This window comes from Thalassophryne amazonica, chromosome 8 (genome assembly GCF_902500255.1).
Source record: "Thalassophryne amazonica chromosome 8, fThaAma1.1, whole genome shotgun sequence".
In the NCBI taxonomy this organism is placed as follows: Eukaryota; Metazoa; Chordata; class Actinopteri; order Batrachoidiformes; family Batrachoididae; genus Thalassophryne; species Thalassophryne amazonica.
Window position 1 is genome coordinate 107,426,243 of NC_047110.1, and position 21,340 is coordinate 107,447,582.

The 21,340-nt window shown below is 42.6% G+C and overlaps 1 protein-coding gene across 1 annotated transcript in view; it reads left to right on the top strand.

Moving 5' to 3' along the window:
- tead1a (TEA domain family member 1a) overlaps positions 1-19,031 on the top strand; it is a 116,730-nt gene extending 97,699 nt beyond the window's left edge. The window contains exons 5-12 of the mRNA XM_034177208.1: positions 548-679; positions 830-879; positions 6,082-6,143; positions 12,897-13,024; positions 13,416-13,589; positions 14,936-15,076; positions 15,473-15,625; positions 18,096-19,031. Of these exons, the coding sequence (XP_034033099.1) occupies positions 548-679; positions 830-879; positions 6,082-6,143; positions 12,897-13,024; positions 13,416-13,589; positions 14,936-15,076; positions 15,473-15,625; positions 18,096-18,209 (954 nt within the window). The 3' untranslated portion in view covers positions 18,210-19,031. The remainder of the gene's footprint in view (positions 1-547; positions 680-829; positions 880-6,081; positions 6,144-12,896; positions 13,025-13,415; positions 13,590-14,935; positions 15,077-15,472; positions 15,626-18,095) is intronic.
- Positions 19,032-21,340: the final 2,309 nt, after the last annotated feature.

Genomic DNA, 21,340 nt, shown 5'->3' on the forward strand with positions numbered 1-21,340 from the left:
TTTGTCATATATTATGTAAAAGCTAGCAAGAAATAAACACTTCTAAAACAGAAAATGCTGTTTTTGGAACCTAATAATGTCTCTGGAGCAAAATCGCGGATGTCAGTGTGCATGCTAACTTCCGCTAACTCAAAGCTAACTTTGTATGGCATTAGATTTGTCACATTTATACCTTCAAATGCACAAAGGGTGATCTACAATTGTATATGATTGATTGATTGATAGAGGGGCTTTATTGAACATGTACAAGGGTATTTTAGCATTGCGTTATTATCTGTACAGACTTTGTTGGTTACGCTATACCAGAAAACCCAATCAAGCGCACGCAAACGTACTTTATGTGAACACAGGAGGTCCTGAAACCTGGCGTTCGTTTGACAAACATAATTACAGTCTGCATTATGAAACCTTACCACCACTACGTGTCATCAAACCCACCTTCTTCATACTAAATGCCCCTTTAAGAAGGGATTAAAGTCACTGTGTCGCCCTTGTGTGTCGTGGAAAGTGCATATCTAACGATGTTTTTTTCTGCATCGCTGAGCAGGACCAGAATGCTAAGGAGAAAGCTCTGCAGAGCATCTCCTCCATGTCTTCAGCTCAGATCGTCTCAGCCACCACCATCCACAGCAAACTGCTGCCAAGTATCGTACGGACCAACTTCCCCAGCAACGCACAGGTAGCACACGCACTGCGACATAAAGGGCCCCATCTTGACGATCTAATGGCGCTCCACTTTAGACCAGGTTTTTGGTGCATAGTGGCGTAATCACTTTTTGCTGACTCTCAATAGCAATTTTGTGTTTTTAATGTGTGTGAATCTCACCAGCTGTGGCAGGGGATGATTCCTGGAGGCCAGTCCAGCTCCACCACTGAAGAGTGAGTCCCGACCCGCCTCACACACTGTTATATCTGTTTGTCTGCATGAGACTTTAAATCAAAGCGGAACTCTACCAGCACATCGGCTGTGTTTGTCGTGAAGAATTTTCTTAAAAAATAAGATGTAAAGGTTAAGTTACAGTTTGTCAGAAGGCACATGGCAGACTGAAGCTTAGATTTGCTCTGTTTTCTTGTATGACAATCTTTCTTTGAGACTTTCACAGTAAAGGTCTTTACAGTGCAACATCTGCTGTGTTCACATTAAAATGCTTTTATTGTGAAGAGTATATCCAGGAAAATGAGTTGCTAGCAGTAGCGATTCCTTAAATTTCTGCAAATATGATGCAAAACGACAAGGCTACAGGTATGAGACATTTTTGTGGAGTGGCGCTTCAACAGAACTGACAGAAGAGTATGAAAAATATATTGCAGTACTGCTACTACTATTACTACTACTACAACTACTAACCTGGTAGCGTCATGCAGCGACCATCTGTACTGTATCCTTGATTTTACTTTGACATTGTTATAGATTTTCTACAAACCTCAGACAAAGAATTAGTACCACAACACATCAGGCCTGTTTCCACCACAGGAACTCAACCTACCCGCCAGGTTTCATGAAGGTTTGCAGGAACGGTAACTGACGTACTCAGCTTTGTGTCTCCACTGGGCTCGCGGTGATGGCAAACATCTAATGCTACGATAGCTAGCAAACAAAATACAACCTTACTGTTAGATGCAAGGCAGCAGTAACAACAACAAAAAAGCTTGCTTGCTGGCTGTTGCTAGCATCCAACGTTATCACGTTAGCCAGAAGGCAAAAGCAGGAATAATTTCATGCTTTTTTTAATTTATAAATTTGGCTTTCTGCTAGATTGCTGGCTTCATGCTGGTGTTGCGAAGGAGTACTTCGAGGATCTCCTCAGTCCCATGGTCACGTCTTCCGAAGAGGAAGCAGAGACTGGGGACTCAGAGGCGGACTCATTCATTACCCAGGCCGAAGTCACCGAGGTGGTTATAAAGCTCCTCGGTGGCAAGGCTCCTGGGGTGGATGAAATCCGTCCTGAGTACCTTAAGTCTCTGGATGTTGTGGGACTGTCTTGGCTGACACGCCTTTGCAACATCGCGTGGCGATCGGGGACAGTGCCTCTGGATTGGCAGACCAGGGTGGTGGTCCCTCTGTTTAAGAAGGGGGACCGGAGGATGTGTTCCAACTATAGGGGGATCACACTCCTCAGCCTCCCCGCTAAGGTCTATTCCAGCGTACTGGAGAGGAGAATTCGACGGATGGTCGAACCTCGGATTCAGGAGGAGCAGTGTGGTTTTCGTCCTGGTCGTGGCACACTGGACCAGCTCTACACGCTCCATCAGGTACTCGAGGGTTCATGGGAGTTCGCCCAACCAGTCCACATGTGTTTTGTGGATCTGGAGAAGGCGTTCGACCGTGTCCCTCGGGGCACCCTGTGGGGAGTGCTCCGGGAGTACGGGGTCCGGGGTCCTTTGTTAAGGGCTATCCGGTCCCTGTATGACCGCAGCAGGAGCTTGGTTCGCATTGCTGGTAGTAAGTCAAGCCTGTTTCCAGTGCACGTTGACCTCCGCCAGGGCTGCCCTTTGTCATCGGTTCTGTTCATTATTTTTATGGACAGAATTTCTAGGCGTAGCCAGAGTCTGGTTTGGGAACCACAGAATCTCGTCTCTGCTGTTTGCGGACGATGTGGTTCTGTTGGCTTCGTCAAATCAGGACCTTCAGCGTGCACTGGGGCGGTTTGCAGCTGAGTGTGAAGCGTCCGGGATGAAAATCAGCACCTCCAAATCCGAGGCCATGGTTCTCGACCGGAAAAAGGTGCTTTGCCCTCTTCAGGTCAGTGGAGTGTCCTTGCCTCAAGTGGAGGAGTTTAAGTATCTCTGGCTGTTGTTCACCAGTGAGGGACGGATCGAGCGTGAGATCGATAGACGGATCGGTGCAGCATCTGCAGTGATGCGGTCGCTGTATCGGACCGTCGTGATGAAGAGAGAGCTGAGTAGGGGGCAAAGCTCTCGATTTACCGATCGATATATGTACCGATCCTCACCTATGGTCATAACATTTGGCTCATGACCGATAGAACGAGATCGCGAGTACAAGCAGCTGAGATGCGTTTCCTCCGCAGGGTGGCTGGGCACTCCCTTAGAGATAGGGTGAGGAGCTCGGTCACTCGGGAGGAGCTCGGAGTCGAGCCACTGCTCCTCCACGTCGAAAGGAGTCAGTTGAGGTGGCTTGGGCATCTTTTCCGGATGCCCCCTGGACGCCTCGCTGGAGAGGTGGTCCGGGCACGTCCCATTGGGAGGAGGCCCCGGGGAAGACCCAGGACACGCTGGAGGGACTATATCTCTCGGCTGGCTTGGGAACGCCTTGGGGTTCCCCCAGAGGTGCTGGGGGAGGTTTGTGTGGATCGGGAGGTCTGGGCGGCTTTGCTTGAGCTGCTGCCCCCGCGACCCGACTCCAGATAAAGCGGAAGAAAATGGATGGATGGATGGTGCAGCAATCCGTTGGTTTGGTGTTCTGAGCTGCTTTTGTTGTTGCGGCTTTTCAGACGCATGTACGCCTGCTTCAGCTTTTGTCTCTTCTCTGCATTGTTTCATAGGGTGTTTAATTCCGCAGGGTATCCAGATGTGCTGATGTAGCCTTTTTCATTCCTCCGGCACCGTGGCTTAGTGGTTAGCACTGTTGCCTCACAGCAACAAGGTCCAGGGATCACTTCCTGAATGGTTCCTTTTGTATGGAGTTTGCATGTTCTCCTCATGTCTGCTTGAGTTTCCTCTGGGCACTCCAGTTTCCTCTCACAATCAAAAACATACTTATTCTGGGGCTACACCTTCCTCTGCCCAGGTGCCGGACTGTGGCTGTCCACTGCCCCTAGTGGTTGGATTGTGTCTAACTGTAATTAGGATGGTTAAATGCAGAGGGCAACTTTCATTGTATGTCTGTACAATGACAATAAAGACTCTTCTTCTTGAGGATTCATAGCCTTGCTGGACCTCTTCTGTCACCTGTACCTAAAGACTCATCTTCTTGAGAATTCAGAGCCTTGCTGGACCTCCTCCATCACCTGTACCTAAAGACTCATCATCATCTTCTTCTTGAGGATTCAGAGCCTTGCTGGACCTTGTCCGTCACCTGTACCTAAAGACTCATCATCTTCTTCTTGAGAATTCAGAGCCTTGCTGGACCTCATCTATCACCTGTACCTAAAGACTCATCTTCTTCTTCTTGAGGATTCAGAGCCTTGCTGGACCTCATCTGTCACCTGTGCTTAAAGACTCATCATCATCTTCTTCGTCTTGAGGATTCAGAGCCTTGCTGGACCTCATCCGTCACCTGTACCTAAAGACTCATCTTCTTCTTCTTGAGGATTCAGAGCCTTGCTGGACCTCATCCGTCACCTGCACCTAAAGACTCTTCTTCTTGAGGATTCAGAGCCTTGCTGGATGTCATCTGTCACCAATACCTAAAGACTATTCTTCTTCGTCTTCTTCTTGAGGATTCAGAACTTTGCTGGACCTCGTCCGTCACTTGTACCTAAAGACTATTCTTCTTTGTCTTCTTCTTGAGGATTCAGAGCCTTGCTGGACTTCGTCCATCACCTGTACCTAAACACTCTGCTCTTCTTATGGATTCAGAGCCTTGCTGGACCTCGTCTGTCACCTGCACCTAAAGACTCTTCTTCTTGAGGATTCAGAGCCTTGCTGGACTTCGTCCGTCACCTGCACCTAAAGACTCTTCTTCTTCTTGAGGATTCAGAGCCTTGCTGGATGTCATCTGTCACCTGTACCTAAAGACTATTCTTCTTCGTCTTCTTCTTGAGGATTCAGAACCTTGCTGGACCTCGTCCGTCACTTGTACCTAAAGACTATTCTTCTTTGTCTTCTTCTTGAGGATTCAGAGCCTTGCTGGACTTCGTCCATCACCTGTACCTAAACACTCTGCTCTTCTTGAGGATTCAGAGCCTTGCTGGACCTCGTCCATCACCTGCACCTAAAGACTCTTCTTGAGGATTCAGAGCCTTGCTGGACCTCGTCCGTCACCTGCACCTAAAGACTCTTCTTCTTGAGGATTCAGAGCCTTGCTGGACCTCATCCGTCACCTGCACCTAAAGACTCTTCTTCTTGAGGATTCAGAGCCTTGCTGGACCTTGTCTGTTACCTGTACCATCTCATTGGTCCATGTGTTGGTTCTGCTGCCATTCTTTCATTTTTCTGCTTGGTTTTACAAACGCCGATTGGTGTTGTTGTCTTCTCTTGCATGAGTTTGACCAATCAAGTGGTGAGCCACACCTTATGGCATTTCAGGGCCACTCAGAACTACATAGTGGAGCAGTAATTATTTTGCTCCCCAAAAAGGCTTGGAAAAACAAAATCACCTTTCAGTTCCTACAGTTGAATTGGGCCTATAGTTAATCACCTCATGGTTCCACTGGGTTCTGTCGTAGCCACTCAGAGTGCCTCAATGTTCCAGAATTGTTGGAATTCATGCAAACCCAACAAACACCGAAGGTAACCCTGTGTCTCTGTTTGCTCACAGCACAGTGCAGAATCTCCTCAAATTGGGCACAAACATGTTGGAAAATCCCGTATTTTAACCACCAATCTTAATAAAGTTGAAGACTGAGCAGAATGATCTTGCGGCATACTGACTGATGCTATGCTTCATACACATAATACGTACATTTTCAAATCAATCAATCAATCAATTTTTTTATATAGCGCCAAATGTAGATATGAAAGTCCTGTTTCTCTGTGGACACGCAGCAGCACCATCAAGTCAATCTCCAGCCCCGAGTCAGCTTGTCGTGACTCTGGAGGGGACTTGAGCCCAGACTTGACACCGAGTTTTCATGACCTCTGCTGTTTCCACACCATCAGACATTACCTTCTGTCTGGACTCTGGCGAGTCGAGGTCTTTGTGCTGACTTTTTAAACAGCGAGAAGCCTTTTCTTTTCACTGGCAGCCATCACGTCCTATTAGGAGGCCATTTGAAGATGATAATGGCGGCTAATGAGGACAGTGGAGCTTGTACCAAACTCTGAGACGCTGTTGACCTCTGGGACCCCGCTAATACAAACCGCAGAGCAGATTTTTGGTCCTGGATAATGGAACTGGTCTGACTGTATCTTTGCCTCATTCTGCCTTTTTCATGTTATTCTGTTTGTCTCTTTCAGCATCAAGCCGTTCTCTCAGCAGGCGTACTCGGTACAGACGGCAGGAACCACCACAATCTCAGGTGAGAGGGTCTAAGGTCCAGTTACCTCATTTTGGTAAATCGCACAGGCGCTGCTTTCTTCTGCCACTTAGGCCTCTGTTTCTCTCCAAGTTTGTCCTTTTAGAGAAGGACAAAAAACAACCTTGAACCTACAGCTGTCTTTTTTCAACAATAACGTTTACGGTCTGTTCTCAATCTAAGAAAAATCCCTGCTGTGCTTGAAAAGATGATTTTATGCAAAACAGTAATGAATGACAAAAGGAGAAAATCTTTTGTGAAATAAAATGTAAATCAAAATTTAATGTTTACTTTATGAACTTGTTTGTCATTACTGAGGCTGATAAACTGTCATTATACTGTATTGCTGTCAATATATCAAATCAAATCAATTTCATTTATATAGCGACAAATCACAACAAACAGTTGCCCCAAGGCGCTTCATATTGCAAGGCAAAGCCATACAATAATTACAGAAAAACCCCAACTGTCAAAACGACCCCCTGTGAGCAAGCACTTGGCGACAGTGGGAAGGAAAAACTCCCTTTTAACAGGAAGAAACCTCCAGCAGAACCAGGCTCAGGGAGGGGCAGTCTTCTGCTGGGACTGGTTGGGGCTGAGGGAGAGAACCAGGAAAAAGACATGCTGTGGAGGGGAGCAGAGATCAATCACTAATGATTAAATGCAGAGTGGTGCATACAGAGCAAAAAGAGAAAGAAACACTCAGTGCATCATGGGAACCCCCCAGCAGTCTAAGTCTATAGCAGCATAACTAAGGGATGGTTCAGGGACACCTGATCCAGCTCTAACTATAAGCTTTAGCAAAAAGGAAAGTTTTAAGCCTAATCTTAAAAGTAGAGAGGGTGTCTGTCTGCCTGATCTGAATTGGGAGCTGGTTCCACAGGAGAGGAGCCTGAAAGCTGAAGGCTCTGCCTCCCATTCTACTCTTACAAACCCTAGGAACTACAAGTAAGCCTGCAGTCTGAGAGCGAAGCGCTCTATTGGGGTGATATGGTACTATGAGGTCCCTAAGATAAGATGGGACCTGATTATTCAAAACCTTATAAGTAAGAAGAAGAATTTTAAATTCTATTCTAGAATTAACAGGAAGCCAATGAAGAGAGGCCAATATGGGTGAGATTTGCTCTCTCCTTCTAGTCCCTGTCAGTACTCTAGCTGCAGCATTTTGAATTAACTGAAGGCTTTTCAGGGAACTTTTAGGACAACCTGATAATAATGAATTACAATAGTCCAGCCTAGAGGAAATAAATGCATGAATTAGTTTTTCAGCATCACTCTGAGACAAGACCTTTCTAATTTTAGAGATATTGCGCAAATGCAAAAAAGCAGTCCTACATATATGTTTAATATGCGCATTGAATGACATATCCTGATCAAAAATGACTCCAAGATTTCTCACAGTATTACCAGAGGTCAGGGTAATGCCATCCAGAATAAGGATCTGGTTAGACACCATGTTTCTAAGATTTGTGGGGCCAAGTACAATAACTTCAGTTTTATCTGAGTTTAAAAGCAGGAAATTAGAGGTCATCCATGTCTTTATGTCTGTAAGACAATCCTGCAGTTTAGCTAATTGGTGTGTGTCCTCTGGCTTCATGGATAGATAAAGCTATCATCTGCGTAACAATGAAAATTTAAGCAATGCTGTCTAATAATACTGCCTAAGGGAAGCATGTATAAAGTGAATAAAATTGGTCCTAGCACAGAACCTTGTGGAACTCCATAATTAACCTTAGTCTGTGAAGAAGATTCCCCATTTACATGAACAAACTGTAATCTATTAGATAAATATGATTCAAACCACCGCAGCGCAGTGCCTTTAATACCTATGGCATGCTCTAATCTCTGTAATAAAATTTTATTGTCAACAGTATCAAAAGCAGCACTGAGGTCTAACAGAACAAGCACAGAGATGAGTCCACTGGCTGAGGCCATAAGAAGATCATTTGTAACCTTCACTAATGCTGTTTCTGTACTATGATGAATTCTAAACCCTGACTGAAACTCTTCAAATAGACCATTCCTCTGCAGATGATCAGTTAGCTGTTTTACAACTACCCTTTCAAGAATTTTTGAGAGAAAAGGAAGGTTGGAGATTGGCCTATAATTAGCTAAGATAGCTGGGTCAAGTGATGGCTTTTTAAGTAATGGTTTAATTACTGCCACCTTAAAAGCCTGTGGTACATAGCCAACTAATAAAGACAGATTGATCATATTTAAGATCGAAGCATTAATTAATGGTAGGGCTTCCTTGAGCAGCCTGGTAGGAATGGGGTCTAATAGACATGTTGGTCTGGAGGAAGTAACCAATGAAAATAACTCAGACAGAACAATCGGAGAGAAAGAGTCTAACCAAATACCGGCATCACTGAAAGCAGCCAAAGAGAACGATATGTCTTTGGGATGGTTATGAGTAATTTTTTCTCTAATAGTTAAAATTTTATTAGCAAAGAAAGTCATGAAGTCATTACTAGTTACAGTTAAAGGAATACTCGGCTCAATAGAGCTCTGACTCTCTGTCAGCCTGGCTACAGTGCTGAAAAGAAACCTGGGGTTGTTCTTATTTTCTTCAATTAGTGATGAGTAGTAAGATGTCCTAGCTTTATGGAGGGCTTTTTTATAGAGCAACAGACTCTTTCACTTTTTCCAGGCTAAGTGAAGATCTTCTAAATTAGTGAGACGCCATTTCCTCTCCAACTTACGGGTTATATGCTTTAAGCTGCGAGTTTGTGAGTTATACCACAGAGTCAGGCACATCTGATTTAAGGCTCTCTTTTTCAGAGGAGCTACAGCATCCAAAGTTGTCCTCAATGAGGATATAAAACTACTGACGAGATAATCTATCTCACTCACAGAGTTTAGGTAGCTACTCTGCCCTGTGTTGGTATATGGCATTGGAGAACATAAAGAAGGAATCATATCCTTAAACCTACTTACAGCACTTTCTGAAAGACTTCTACTGTAATGAAACTTATTCCCCACTACTGGGTAGTCCATCAGTGTAAATGTAAACGTTATTAAGAAATGATCAGACAGAAGGGGGCTTTCAGGGAATACTGTTAAGTCTTCAGTTTCCATACCATACGTCAGAACAAGATCTAAGGTATGATTAAAGTGGTGGGTGGACTCATTTACATTTTGAGCAAAGCCAATCGAGTCTAACAATAGATTAAATGCAGTGTTGAGGCTTTCATTCTCAGCATCTATGTGGATGTTAAAATCGCCCCCTATAATTATCTGAGCTAAGCACTAAGTCAGACAAAAGGTCCGAAAATTCACAGAGAAACTCACAGTAACGACCAGGTGGACGATAGATAATAACAAATAAAACTGGTTTTTGGGACTTCCAATTTGGATGGACAAGACTAAGAGACAAGCTTTCAAATGAATTAAAGCTCTGTCTGGGTTTTTGATTAATTAATAAGCTGGAGTGGAAGATTGCTGCTAATCCTCCGCCTTGGCCTGTGCTACGAGCATTCTGGCAGTTAGTGTGACTCGGGGTTGTTGACTCATTTAAACTAACATATTCATCCTGCTGTAACCAGGTTTCTGTAAGGCAGAATAAATCAATATGTTGATCCATTATTATATCATTTACTAACAGGGACTTAGAAGAGAGAGATCTAATGTTTAATAGACCACATTTAACTGTTTTAGTCTGTGGTGCAGTTGAAGGTGCAATATTATTTTTTCTTTTTGAATTTTTATGCTTAAATAGATTTTTACTGGTTGTTGGTGGTCTGGGAGCAGGCACCGTCTCTACGGGGATGGGGTAATGAGGGGATGGCAGGGGGAGAGAAGCTGCAGAGAGGTGTGTAAGACTACAACTCTGCTTCCTGGTCCCAACCCTGGATAGTCACGGTTTGGAGGATTTAAGAAAATTGGCCAGATTTCTAGAAATGAGAGCTGCTCCATTTAAAGTGGGATGGATGCCGTCTCTCCTAACAAGACCAGGTTTTCCCCAGAAGCTTTGCCAATTATCTATGAAGCCCACCTCATTTTTTGGACACCACTCAGACAGCCAGCAATTCAAGGAGAACATGCAGCTAAACATGTCACTCCCGGTCCGATTGGGGAGGGGCCCAGAGAAAACTACAGAGTCCGACATTGTTTTTGCAAAGTTCCACACCGATTCAATATTAATTTTAGTGACCTCCGATTGGCGTAACCGGGTGTCATTACTGCCGACATGAATAACAATCTTACCAAATTTACGCTTAGCCTTAGCCAGCAGTTTCAAATTTCCTTCAATGTCGCCTGCTCTGGCCCCCGGAAGACAATTGACTATGGTTGCTGGTGTCGCTAACTTCACATTTCTCAAAACAGAGTCGCCAATAACCAGAGTTTGATCCTCAGCGGGTGTGTCGCCGAGTGGGGAAAAACGGTTAGAGATGTGAACGGGTTGGCGGTGTACATGGGACTTCTGTTTAGGACTACGCTTCCTCCTCACAGTCACCCAGTCGGCCTGCTTTCCCGGCTGCTCGGGATCTGCCGGGAGGGAACTAACGGCGGCTAAGCTACCTTGGTCCGCACCGACTACAGGGGCCTGGTTAGCTGTAGGATTTTCCAAGGTGCGGAGCCCAGTCTCCAATTCGCCCAGCCTGGCCTCCAAAGCTACGAATAAGCTACACTTATTACAAGTACCATTACTGCTAAAGGAGGCCAAGGAATAACTAAACATTTCACACCCAGAGCAGAAAAGTGCGGGAGAGACAGGAGAAGCCGCCATGCTAAACTGGCTAAGAGCTAGTAGCTGCGCTAAGCTAGCAGATTCCTAAAAACACGCAAAGTGAATAATGTGTAAATAATTTAGAGGTGATTCAGCAGAGGGAGTGCTTTAGTTAAGGCACGTGAAGATTACACTGTGAAACAAATCGTTATCTAGTTAACTAGATCAATCTAACTGCGCAGATTAAACAGCTAACAAATACAGCAAAACACCGCTGTGCTCCGGAACAGGAAGTGATACAATACCGCAGTGAGAGGTGGTTGGCTCTAACTAACAGCAGTATTAAACAGGTAAAAAAGCAGCAGCTATAAAATACACTAAACAGTTCATTAACTAACAGGAGTGTAAGAAAATGAAATGAAAAAATGATGACGGGGGTCCGAAATAGCTAACCGCTAGCGAAAATGCTAGCTGCTTGTAAGATTTTACACAGGAGTAAAATAATGACTTAAAATTTGCAGCAGTTCGACTGAAAAACGAACAGAAGTATTAAACGGGTAAAAAAGAAACAGCTATAAAAAGTAACAACGGAGAGGGGAGGGGTTGACCTAGCTAGCGAAAGCTAACCGCTAGCAAATGCTAACCACTAGCGATTCACAACAGGACTGTTGTTAAATAACGTTCAGAGTAGATACAATTAATAACCAGAAGAGTGCTAAACAGAAATAAAATAAGTGTATACAACCGTGTGAAGTTCAGAGTGGCGTCACAGCAACAAACAATCCGTCAGAAGCAAGTTGCCCATATATGATCACCCTGATTGTAAGATACCTCATTCAGTTTTTGCAAAGAAGAATTTCTCAATCCCAAAGCTTTTATTTAAAACTTTTATTGTAATAAAATCACATTTTTTTGGGGGGGCTCTTGATTTTTTTTTTTTTACCACATATGCTACCTTTAGGACCTTTTAAATTTTTTGGGGTCACCATCTCCCATCATTATGCTCACACCATATTTCTTGGCTGCTTGAAACTTGTTTGATGACTGATGCATTGTACAACATGAGCAAAAATTTGCGACTTTCGTTGTCCTCAGTTAGGGGTGGTGGCCAAGTGATTAGGGCACTTGGTTTCAGTGCGGAAGGTTGCCGGTTCAAATCCCACTCCTGCAGGTTTCTCCATGTAATGTGGAGTTGCGTCAGGAAGGGCATTCGGCGTAAAACTTGTGCCAATTCAACATGCAAATCCACATTGGATTTGCTGTGGCGACCCCAAGTGCAAACGAGGGAGCAGCCGAAGGGACTTACTTACTTTTACGTTGTCCTCAGTTGCTTACCCAACTATTGAAGCACTGTCTTCAAGAGGATCACCGTATCTCTCTATCATGCAGTTGTCCTATGAGGCACACTTGTTTCATGGGTGTTTGGTGCCACCTACTGTTTTAAATGTATATGGCATGTACAAGTTTAGACTGAATATAAAATCTGACTTTTGTAGATGCATTTCCAAGAAAAAAAAAAAAAAACACTGTTCAGAACATTATGGTAGATATTAATGAGTATTTTGTGTGATTTTATCTATTCTAAATATCTCATTTGCAACTCTTACTCTCCTCACTGCCTCTGAAATAAAACAAATCATGTTATTTTGCTGAGTGGTGATTTGCTTGACTGTGAGACACTGGATGGACAGGTGTGATACTGCTTCTTATCAACAGGCAGGTCTTTCAGGTTTGGAGACCCCAGTAGTTTCACTGACGCTACAATAACTCCACCAGAAGGTTGACATTCAGCCTCAGGTTGTCACCGCCACCACCACAATTCCACCAGAGAGGAGCTGGTGAGGGGTTAAAAAAGCGACCGTGAAAGATAACTTGCATCATGCAAGCTGAGGAAATTGCTGACAAAGAAAAGGATATTAGAATTCGGAGGATGACAAATTAAAGACACAGAGACTCCGACTTCATCATCTATGAGCACACGATTGCATTTTTGTTCACTGCAATACCACACGTGCAGTCACATGGTCAGGATGTTTGTGCCTCACACAGTGTTTGTGTGTGTGTGTGTGTGTGTGTGTGTGGTCTAGGCTACAAGCCTCCCGCTGCAGCACAGACACACAGGGAGCCGGCGTGGCAGGGTCGATCCATCGGCACCACCAAACTACGGCTGGTGGAGTTTTCATCCTTCTTGGAGACGCAAAGAGACCAGGAGGCAGTGGGTATCTCTCTCTGTCATGCACACGCATGCATGCACACGCACAAGCTGCAGCGATTGTCCCAGAGATGACAGATAACTTCACGTCACACAAACCGTATGTGTCTCTGGCTGTGAATAACGTTTGTGCAGCTCGACCTTTGTGCGTGCACGGCTGATATGTCATTGTGCCACATTCTGGATTCACTGTCATTTTTCTGGCTCGGCCTCGCAGACAGCTCACATACATCTTCTTTAAACAGTCCAGAACCCTGAAGTGTCCAAAGTTCACTCTGAGATATTCCAAAATGGCAACAACCGGAGTCTTATTTTCAAGGTTACAGACATGTTCGTGATTTATGGTGATGTTTGGCGTTGGCCTGATAACTCCGCCTCCTCTGTCTCCTCCCAGTACAACAAACACCTGTTTGTGCACATCAGCCAGACCAGCCCGAGCTACAGCGACCCCCTGCTGGAGTGTGTGGACATCAGGCAGATATACGACAAGTTCCCGGAGAAGAAGGGGGGCTTGAAGGAACTGTTTGGGAAGGGTCCCCAAAACGCTTTTTACCTGATCAAGTTCTGGGTGAGCAAACGGGTCATAGGTTCAAAAACACACCCAGTGGGACCTGAGCGAGGAACATGTTCTTGTGTTTTTCTTGCAACATTTTACACTTATTATTAACAAATTGTATAAAGACGATGAACAAATGCATCCTTGAGTCGGCAGGAGACACTGCTCTGCAGGAAGTAGTTGTTTGCGGATCATTGGCATAAAAATACACCTGCTGCTTCATTCCCCTCCCCCCAGTGCCGTGTGTGTGTGTTTCCACCTGGGATGTGGAGGCGATGGGCTGATGAAAGCACAGATGCTTTGTTTGAACACCTGCTCATCTCCTGACTGACAGGTTTCACTGTGTCTCACGTTCCAGCTCTTCCGAAGAGCTTCTGAGGAGTTTAGAAGAAAGACGCACACAAACATAAACACACACACACACGCACTTGTCGTTGTACTGATGTCACTTACACAGTTAGCTGGTTATTTGCAGAATTGCACAAAAACATTTCAGATGTTCTTCGTGAGGATGAACCCGTTAAAGTTTGCCAATGATCAGCTTCTCGATGTGGATTCTGGATGATTATTTAAAAAATTTCCTTCATATAGTGAGAAAGGGATTTTTTTTTTAATTTATTGTTTTTTGTTTGTTTATTTTTGATGAATGTCTAAAAATGTTTTCAGGTGATTTTCATGATACTTAGAAGATCAGGTTTTCTCATCAAGGGAATGAAAACAAATTAAATTTTAGTGTTAGTTGAGCTCTGAAAATGTATTTTTATGTGTGTATGTTTTTTTATTTCCTTTACATAGCAAGATGAGATTTTTAAAATTATTATTATTATTATTGACATTTTGTAAACATTTAAAAAAGGTTCCAGCTGATTGTCAGGAGACTTGGTGGAATGATTTATCTTATCAAGAGAATAAAATATTACAGTTTGGTGTTGTTCAGGTTCTGGATGTAGACTTGTTTTTGTTTTTTTAGTTTCTTGTGCAGAACAACCTGAAATATTGTTTGATATTTTGAAGACTTTCTAAAAATGTTTTCAAGCCAAACTTAATAAATCTGGGAAAACTTTTTAAACATTCTTTTACATTTGGAGATGTTGAACTTTTTTTTATGTACTACTTGGGTATGAAGATGTTTTGGCAGAAGAATAGCAGTGGTCACCCTGTTGAGGATAGAATGTTCACATAAAGAACAGAATTCAGTTTCAGCGCTGGGCTACATTATTTAATTCATGTGATGTTGAATATTGTTTGTAATGTGATGAACCTACCAGCAGAGGGCGGTGTTGGCTGTGGTGGTTGAATTGGTTTAACAGATGTCAGTTAATGATGGTGTTAATAATGACGCGTTTTCTGTCTGGCAGGCGGACTTGAATTATAACGTGCAGGACGACCCCGCGGCCTTCTATGGCGTGACCAGCCAATACGAGAGCTCGGAGAACATGACCATCACGTGCTCCACAAAGGTCTGCTCGTTTGGCAAGCAAGTGGTGGAGAAGGTGGAGGTGAGGCTTGTTCAAAATGTTCTTCAGGAATTATCAGGGATTAAAGTTCTTCGTCGCTACGACGGATTTCCCTCAATTGGGCTGCCAAAAAGAAACAGCTTGTATTTAATCTTATGTATATTAAAAGATTTGTGTTGATTCTGATTGTTTTCTTAGCTGTCTCCAGCTTGTTTTCCTTAAATCTTAGGACAGGATCGCAAAAGGGTTCCTATAAAACCATAGATTTTGAACAAAACAAAATTTGGCCATCAAAAAAAAAAAAAAAATTCAGTCAGAAGATTTTTTTTTTTTTTCTTGCTTTAATGCCTGAAGTATTCCCTGAATTTTAGGTTTGATGGTTGATTGGTGACGACAACCAGTCAGGGATGAACTGCTAACTGTCTCTGTCCCCCTCAGACGGACTATGCCAGGTTTGAAAATGGACGTTTTGTCTACAAGATCAGTCGCTCACCGATGTGTGAATACATGATCAACTTCATCCACAAACTCAAACACCTGCCTGAGAAATACATGATGAACAGTGTGCTGGAGAACTTCACTATTCTGCTGGTGAGGACGGCGCTCATGTCACCGTTGCACAATACCTGCATCTGAGCATGTGCACCGTTATGTTTTCCCATGTCTGCTTGTGTGCACCATTACTTACATCTGCATATGCATGTGCACTATAACCTATACACATTAGTGCACATTAGACATGGGTCGATAACCGGTTTCACTGTATACCGCGGTATAAAAAAGTATCAAAACTACAAATATTTTCCATTATGTCATATGAGCGGGTTATGAGAATTTTTGACAGGCAGAGCGGAGGCAGCCGCTGCCGCCCTTCCCCGTGGCACACACCTCTGTCTCTATTTACAAACAGGCAGCTAACGTTAGCTAGCTCTGCATCATGGCTGAAGGAGGCGAAGCCTGTACTGAATTTTTCCTTCTGTCGAAAAGAACCAAGTCAGCTTTTTCGTTTTATTTTCTGTGGAATAGTCCTTCAAGCCAAAAACTGTGGCAACAAAACACCGTAGCTATGGCCTGTGTCGGACGCGGAGCGATTCAAGATACCCGCAAAGGATTACATGGAAGGAGTAAACTTTATCCCATCTTTGAAACCACTGAGAAGTACAAACGGTGGACTCGAGTCGTGCTTGTGGTCGACCAAATTTCTCCCACAAACATGTCAAGGACAAATACATCTATTCCAAGCACTTTGTTGGTGAAGCTGGGCCAATATTGAGCATCCGGAGTTCCGGACGTTATTCCAGCCACGTTTCTCCCGAAGCAACTAAGTCATGTTTCCCACAGGGCAGATGCTACCTGTCTAAAAGAGAGACTATCATTTTGGTATTTTCTCTAAAGTTATCAGTGTTTTTTGTGCTCATAGCGGTAGACATCGCGTCAGTTAGTGCGCCTGAATCATGTGTGCTTCATATGCAAATAGCCATAATGTTGTTAAAGCACATTTTAAAACTATACATAATACATTGAAACCGCGGTATTTTTGCCCACGGTTATCATGCCGTCCAAATCTCATACTGGCCCATGCCTATAGTGCACATAACTTCTACTTTTAGTGAAGCTTAGGGCTAGTGGCCGGCAATCACCTTAGTATTTCTTGTTTTTCTTGTTGTTTAATGCTCACACATTATACTGTACTTGTTGTCTTTTTGCCGCCTGATGTTTTTTTTCCTCTCTGTTTGCGGTGCGGCTCCATCCAGAGATGGGAGTGGGTGTCTTCTTCTGTAAGCCTCCCATCCTGTGCACCGGCATGGACTCCCAAAAATTTCCTGTATATTTGTTTTGTCAGTTGTGTCGGTAGCATGGCCCAAGCAGTGGGTCCCCTTTGAGTCTGGTCTGCTTAAGGTTTCTTCCTCAATATGATCAGAGGGAGTTTTTCACCTGTGTTCTTGCTCTGGGGGTTGGTAAGGTTAGACCTTACTTGTGTGAAGCGCCTTGAGGCAACTTTGTTGTGATTTGGCGCTATATAAATGAAAATAAATTTAAATTGAATTAATCATCTTTGTACATGTACAGTATTAATTATACTCACATTTGCATGTGCACTATTACTTACACATTTGTCTGTGTACATCCACTATTATGCATACCTGTGTCTGTGCCCATGCACTATTACCTGTATCCATGTTTGTGTGCATACAGTTTTACTTATACTTGCATTGGTGCAAGTTCACTATTACTTAAACCCGAGTTTGTGCCACATTCACACCAGACGCCACGCGAGCGACGGCGGTGAGAGCTGGCCATGTAATCCCTATGGAAGGATGTGTTGTGGCACCACAAAAGTCCAAGCCACGCATTGCGACACGATGGACGCGAATAAAGCGATGCAAATGAAGCGATTTTGAGCGATTGGCGCGATGTCACGTCGCGCCCTCTTCCCCAAGTTGACAATTCTGAACTTTTTCATCTTGTCGCACCGCCATGACCAATCAGGGACTGGATATGTAGTGACATGGAGATGTCTGGAGTTTATACTTATGTGGACATGTCCTGTCTCTGGTAATCAGCCTGTGAGCAGGACTTATGTCCCTTTTGTCCTTAATTTATAACACATTTATGACAGAGTTTGAGGGGAAAGCGATGAACTGCAGCAGCAGCCAGTTTTTTTTCTTTGTTCACAGGTGCATGTGCGAACGAATCGTCCGTGAAGATAATTTTATTAACTACACAGATGTATAATAAAACAAATGGTGACTGGTTTATAACACAGTTATGACAGAGTTTGATGGGAGAGCGAGGAACTGCAGCAACACCCAGTTTTTTTTCTCTTTGTTCACATGTGCGCACGCGAACGGGACAGGAGGTCCTCAAACTGGGTCCTGGAGAGACGGAAGTACCGCTGAAAGCGGCCGTCATCCAGACGCAGCTCCTGCAGCAAATGATGAATTTGTGGCGTTGCGTGGTATCCGGTGTGAACGCGGCTTTACATACTCACATATGTTTAAATTGAACTTAACCTTTAACCACTCCTTCTTCTGTGGCTCCTCCCTCTCCGTCTCTCCAGGTGGTGAGCAACAGAGACACTCAGGAGACCTTACTGTGCATGGCGTGTGTGTTTGAGGTGTCCAACAATGAGCACGGCGCCCAGCACCACATCTATCGACTGGTCAAAGAATAACACACACACACGGCCTTTACTTTAAGAGTAACAGTGACGCCGGAGGTAAAAAAAAAAAAAAAAAAAAATTCAGAAAACCACAAAGTGTCCCACAGCCAAACAGCAAAACACGAGAAAGAAATCTGACTTTTTTTAATCCAGAAGATGAAAATCTCTCTGCACACCAGAATCCACCTGCCTGGTTTTTCCTGAAAACATTCCGGCTCATAGATCACAGGCGTCTCCGTCTGCAGGACGCCACGTGTCTCACGCCCTGTCAACATTTCCGTTTTGTAAAGTGGTGATTCTGTCAAATGCTTTGGGGAAACTCAACACACACACACACACACAAATGATTGACACATTATCTGGCGTCTGAGTCTTACGGTCACCAAGAAAAACCAGAGATTTTGGGAATAAAACAGTTTTGTCTGGAAAATCTCAAAGCAACTACAGCTGGACTCTGATCAGGCAGACACACCCACTGAGGCCGAACACTTTTTACGTTTCACACCAATATTTTACTGCACAAAATTTTACTTGTTGACTCTCAAAGCAAGAGGTTCTTTGGTTCGATTCCCCACCAAACCTCATTCCCTTTCTGCCTGGGTTTTCATCCCATCCTGAAAACGTTCACATTCCCGACAACAACCCTCACCAAGTACTCTGGCTACACACTCCCCCTAGTGGTCAGACTGTGTCAAATGTGTAATTGCGCTGTTCTAAATGTACATTTCACTACAGGGATCAATGAAGTGAACCTCATTTTCCGAAAGAAAAAACAAACAAAAAAAACCCTCAGAAATTCCAGAATTCAAATGTGGCTCTCAATAAACAGCAAAATATTAATTTTATGTTGACTGTTGCAAACAAATGTTTTAACAGAACTAACCAACAGTTGCAGCAAGGCTTTTATTGTGAAGCACATTCAGGAACTTTACTGAATTTACATCTCCTCATGAATCTACTCAAAAATTTTTTATGTTTTTTTCTCACAGCCAGGCTAAAGCTTTTCAACAACTTTCACGCTGACTAGTTTAGCTAGTACGCTAACAAAGCAATGAAGGAGGGAATGTAACTTAGTTGGAAGCGCTTAATAAAGTCAGCTTTTTTTTTTTTTTTTTTTTAAGAAAGTGGTTCCATCATAAAACTTTTTAAAATACTCTTCTAAAAACCCAGACTATCCTGTGGTATATTTCTCATAATATTATGCCTTCATTATTACAGTATTGTGGCTTTTTGTCACACAATGACTTTGATTAAATTTTAGGATTATTTTCTCAAAATTGGACATTTCTTCTTTTCTCAACACACTGATTTTATTCTCAAAATCTCAGATTTTTGCAAATGTGGCCCAGATACTTGTTTGAAGTTTTTTTTTTTCATGTTACCTCTAAAGTTGCTGGTGGATGCTGAAGTTCAGACCCTGTGCATCACAATAAACTGAAAATAAGACTATTGCGTAATCTATCTGTGCTCGTATCTGCAGCACGGATGTGGCTCTGTACAGATTGTACAACACTCAAAAATGTTGCACAAAAAAAAAAGTTTTGACCCAAAGAGAGGGAATTACATTTTTACTCTTTTTTTGTCTTTGTTTAAAAAGAAAAGAGAAGAAAATAGCCGGTATAGACTATATTTTAATTTTAGAAAATTTTAAAATTTATGTGAAAATGAAACTATAACTGAAACTAGAACTGTTCAAGGTTTTTTTTTTTGGGGGGGGGAACAGCAGGTGACTCTCTGCTATGAAAACGTGATGTGATATGTTTGGACCCATATGATGCATTAAACCTCAAATAAAATAGAATTAAAATCATACAGTTAAATCAAATATACAAAATACTATTTTCCAGCAGTACAAACAAGCAAAACAAACAAAAACTGAATTATTTCCTTCAGTTATAGAAATCACTCATCTAAACACTCCCAGTCTGTTACGCTAATCATAAAAATAAACAGGATTTAAAAAAAAAACAAACCTAAATCTTTTGATTTGTGATTTCTCATGACTACAAACCCATATAGTGCCTATAAAAATAAAAAACCTATAAAAAGCCTAGAAAACCACCCCTTTAAGATTTATTGTTTCATGACATCAAAACCTAAAAATATATCAGATTTCTTTATACAACATTATTAATGTTAAAGTGAAAACTAATTTTTATCATCATCAATGTTACATAAAAATATAAAACACAATATTACAGAATTATTTATCCTTTATAACATGATTAAATCACCACTTTTTCAGCGCGCTGGCTATAGAACTTGTGTCATTTGAGTGGTCAGGTGTTGTGTTTATGTTAATGGTTATAAGAAATGTCTCGATGGTGCAGCTTGTGATGGGTCGGTAACGTGATAAAACTATAAAAAAAACAAACAAAAAAACAGCTTCAGATTACTTTGTGAAAAAAAATGATTGGAAAGCAGAAGTTGGGCTTCTTTAAATTCTGGCATAAAGAAGGTTGAATTTTTCACTTTTGGTTTGATGCAAAAAACAATATATAAAATCACTTATTGGTTGATTATTATAAACCATTATTCTTTAGCAGTGAACAAATCAGCACAGACTAACAATTTAATTTTTATTATTATTATAGGGTTTAATTTCAACAATGCAAAACTCTACAACATTAAAATAGCATTTCCCTTTGCAGTGCAACCAACTGGTTTCTCTTTGTCAGATATCGGAGAAGAAAAGTCATTTATGTTCCAAAAAACCAAAAAGTGTCCGTGGTGTTCTGTCTCAGGCGTCAGCAGCACAAAGTGCCTTTCGTTGGAAACCAGCAGTAACACGTTTTTGTGCACAAATCTGTTGTAAAAATTTTCAGAATCAGATGTGTGCTGTTATTTTATCATCCAGATTTCGTGGCTGCATCTTGTTCACAATGTCTTAAACAAAACAGCTCTTAACCCCTTCTAAGTCTGTATATCCCATCGATGGGAAATTTCACGTTTTATTTGTGAGATTCTGACAAGCCAAAATGAGGCGGGTGGTAGGGGCTTGTTGGAAAACTTTTATTTTTGTGCAGAATGTCAGTGAGAAATGATGCCCCCTGCTGGCTTAATGTGGCATTATGTGTATTTGCATTACATGCAGTTCAGATTAACAGACAAAGGCCTTTAGAGCTCTCAGCAGTCAGAGGCTG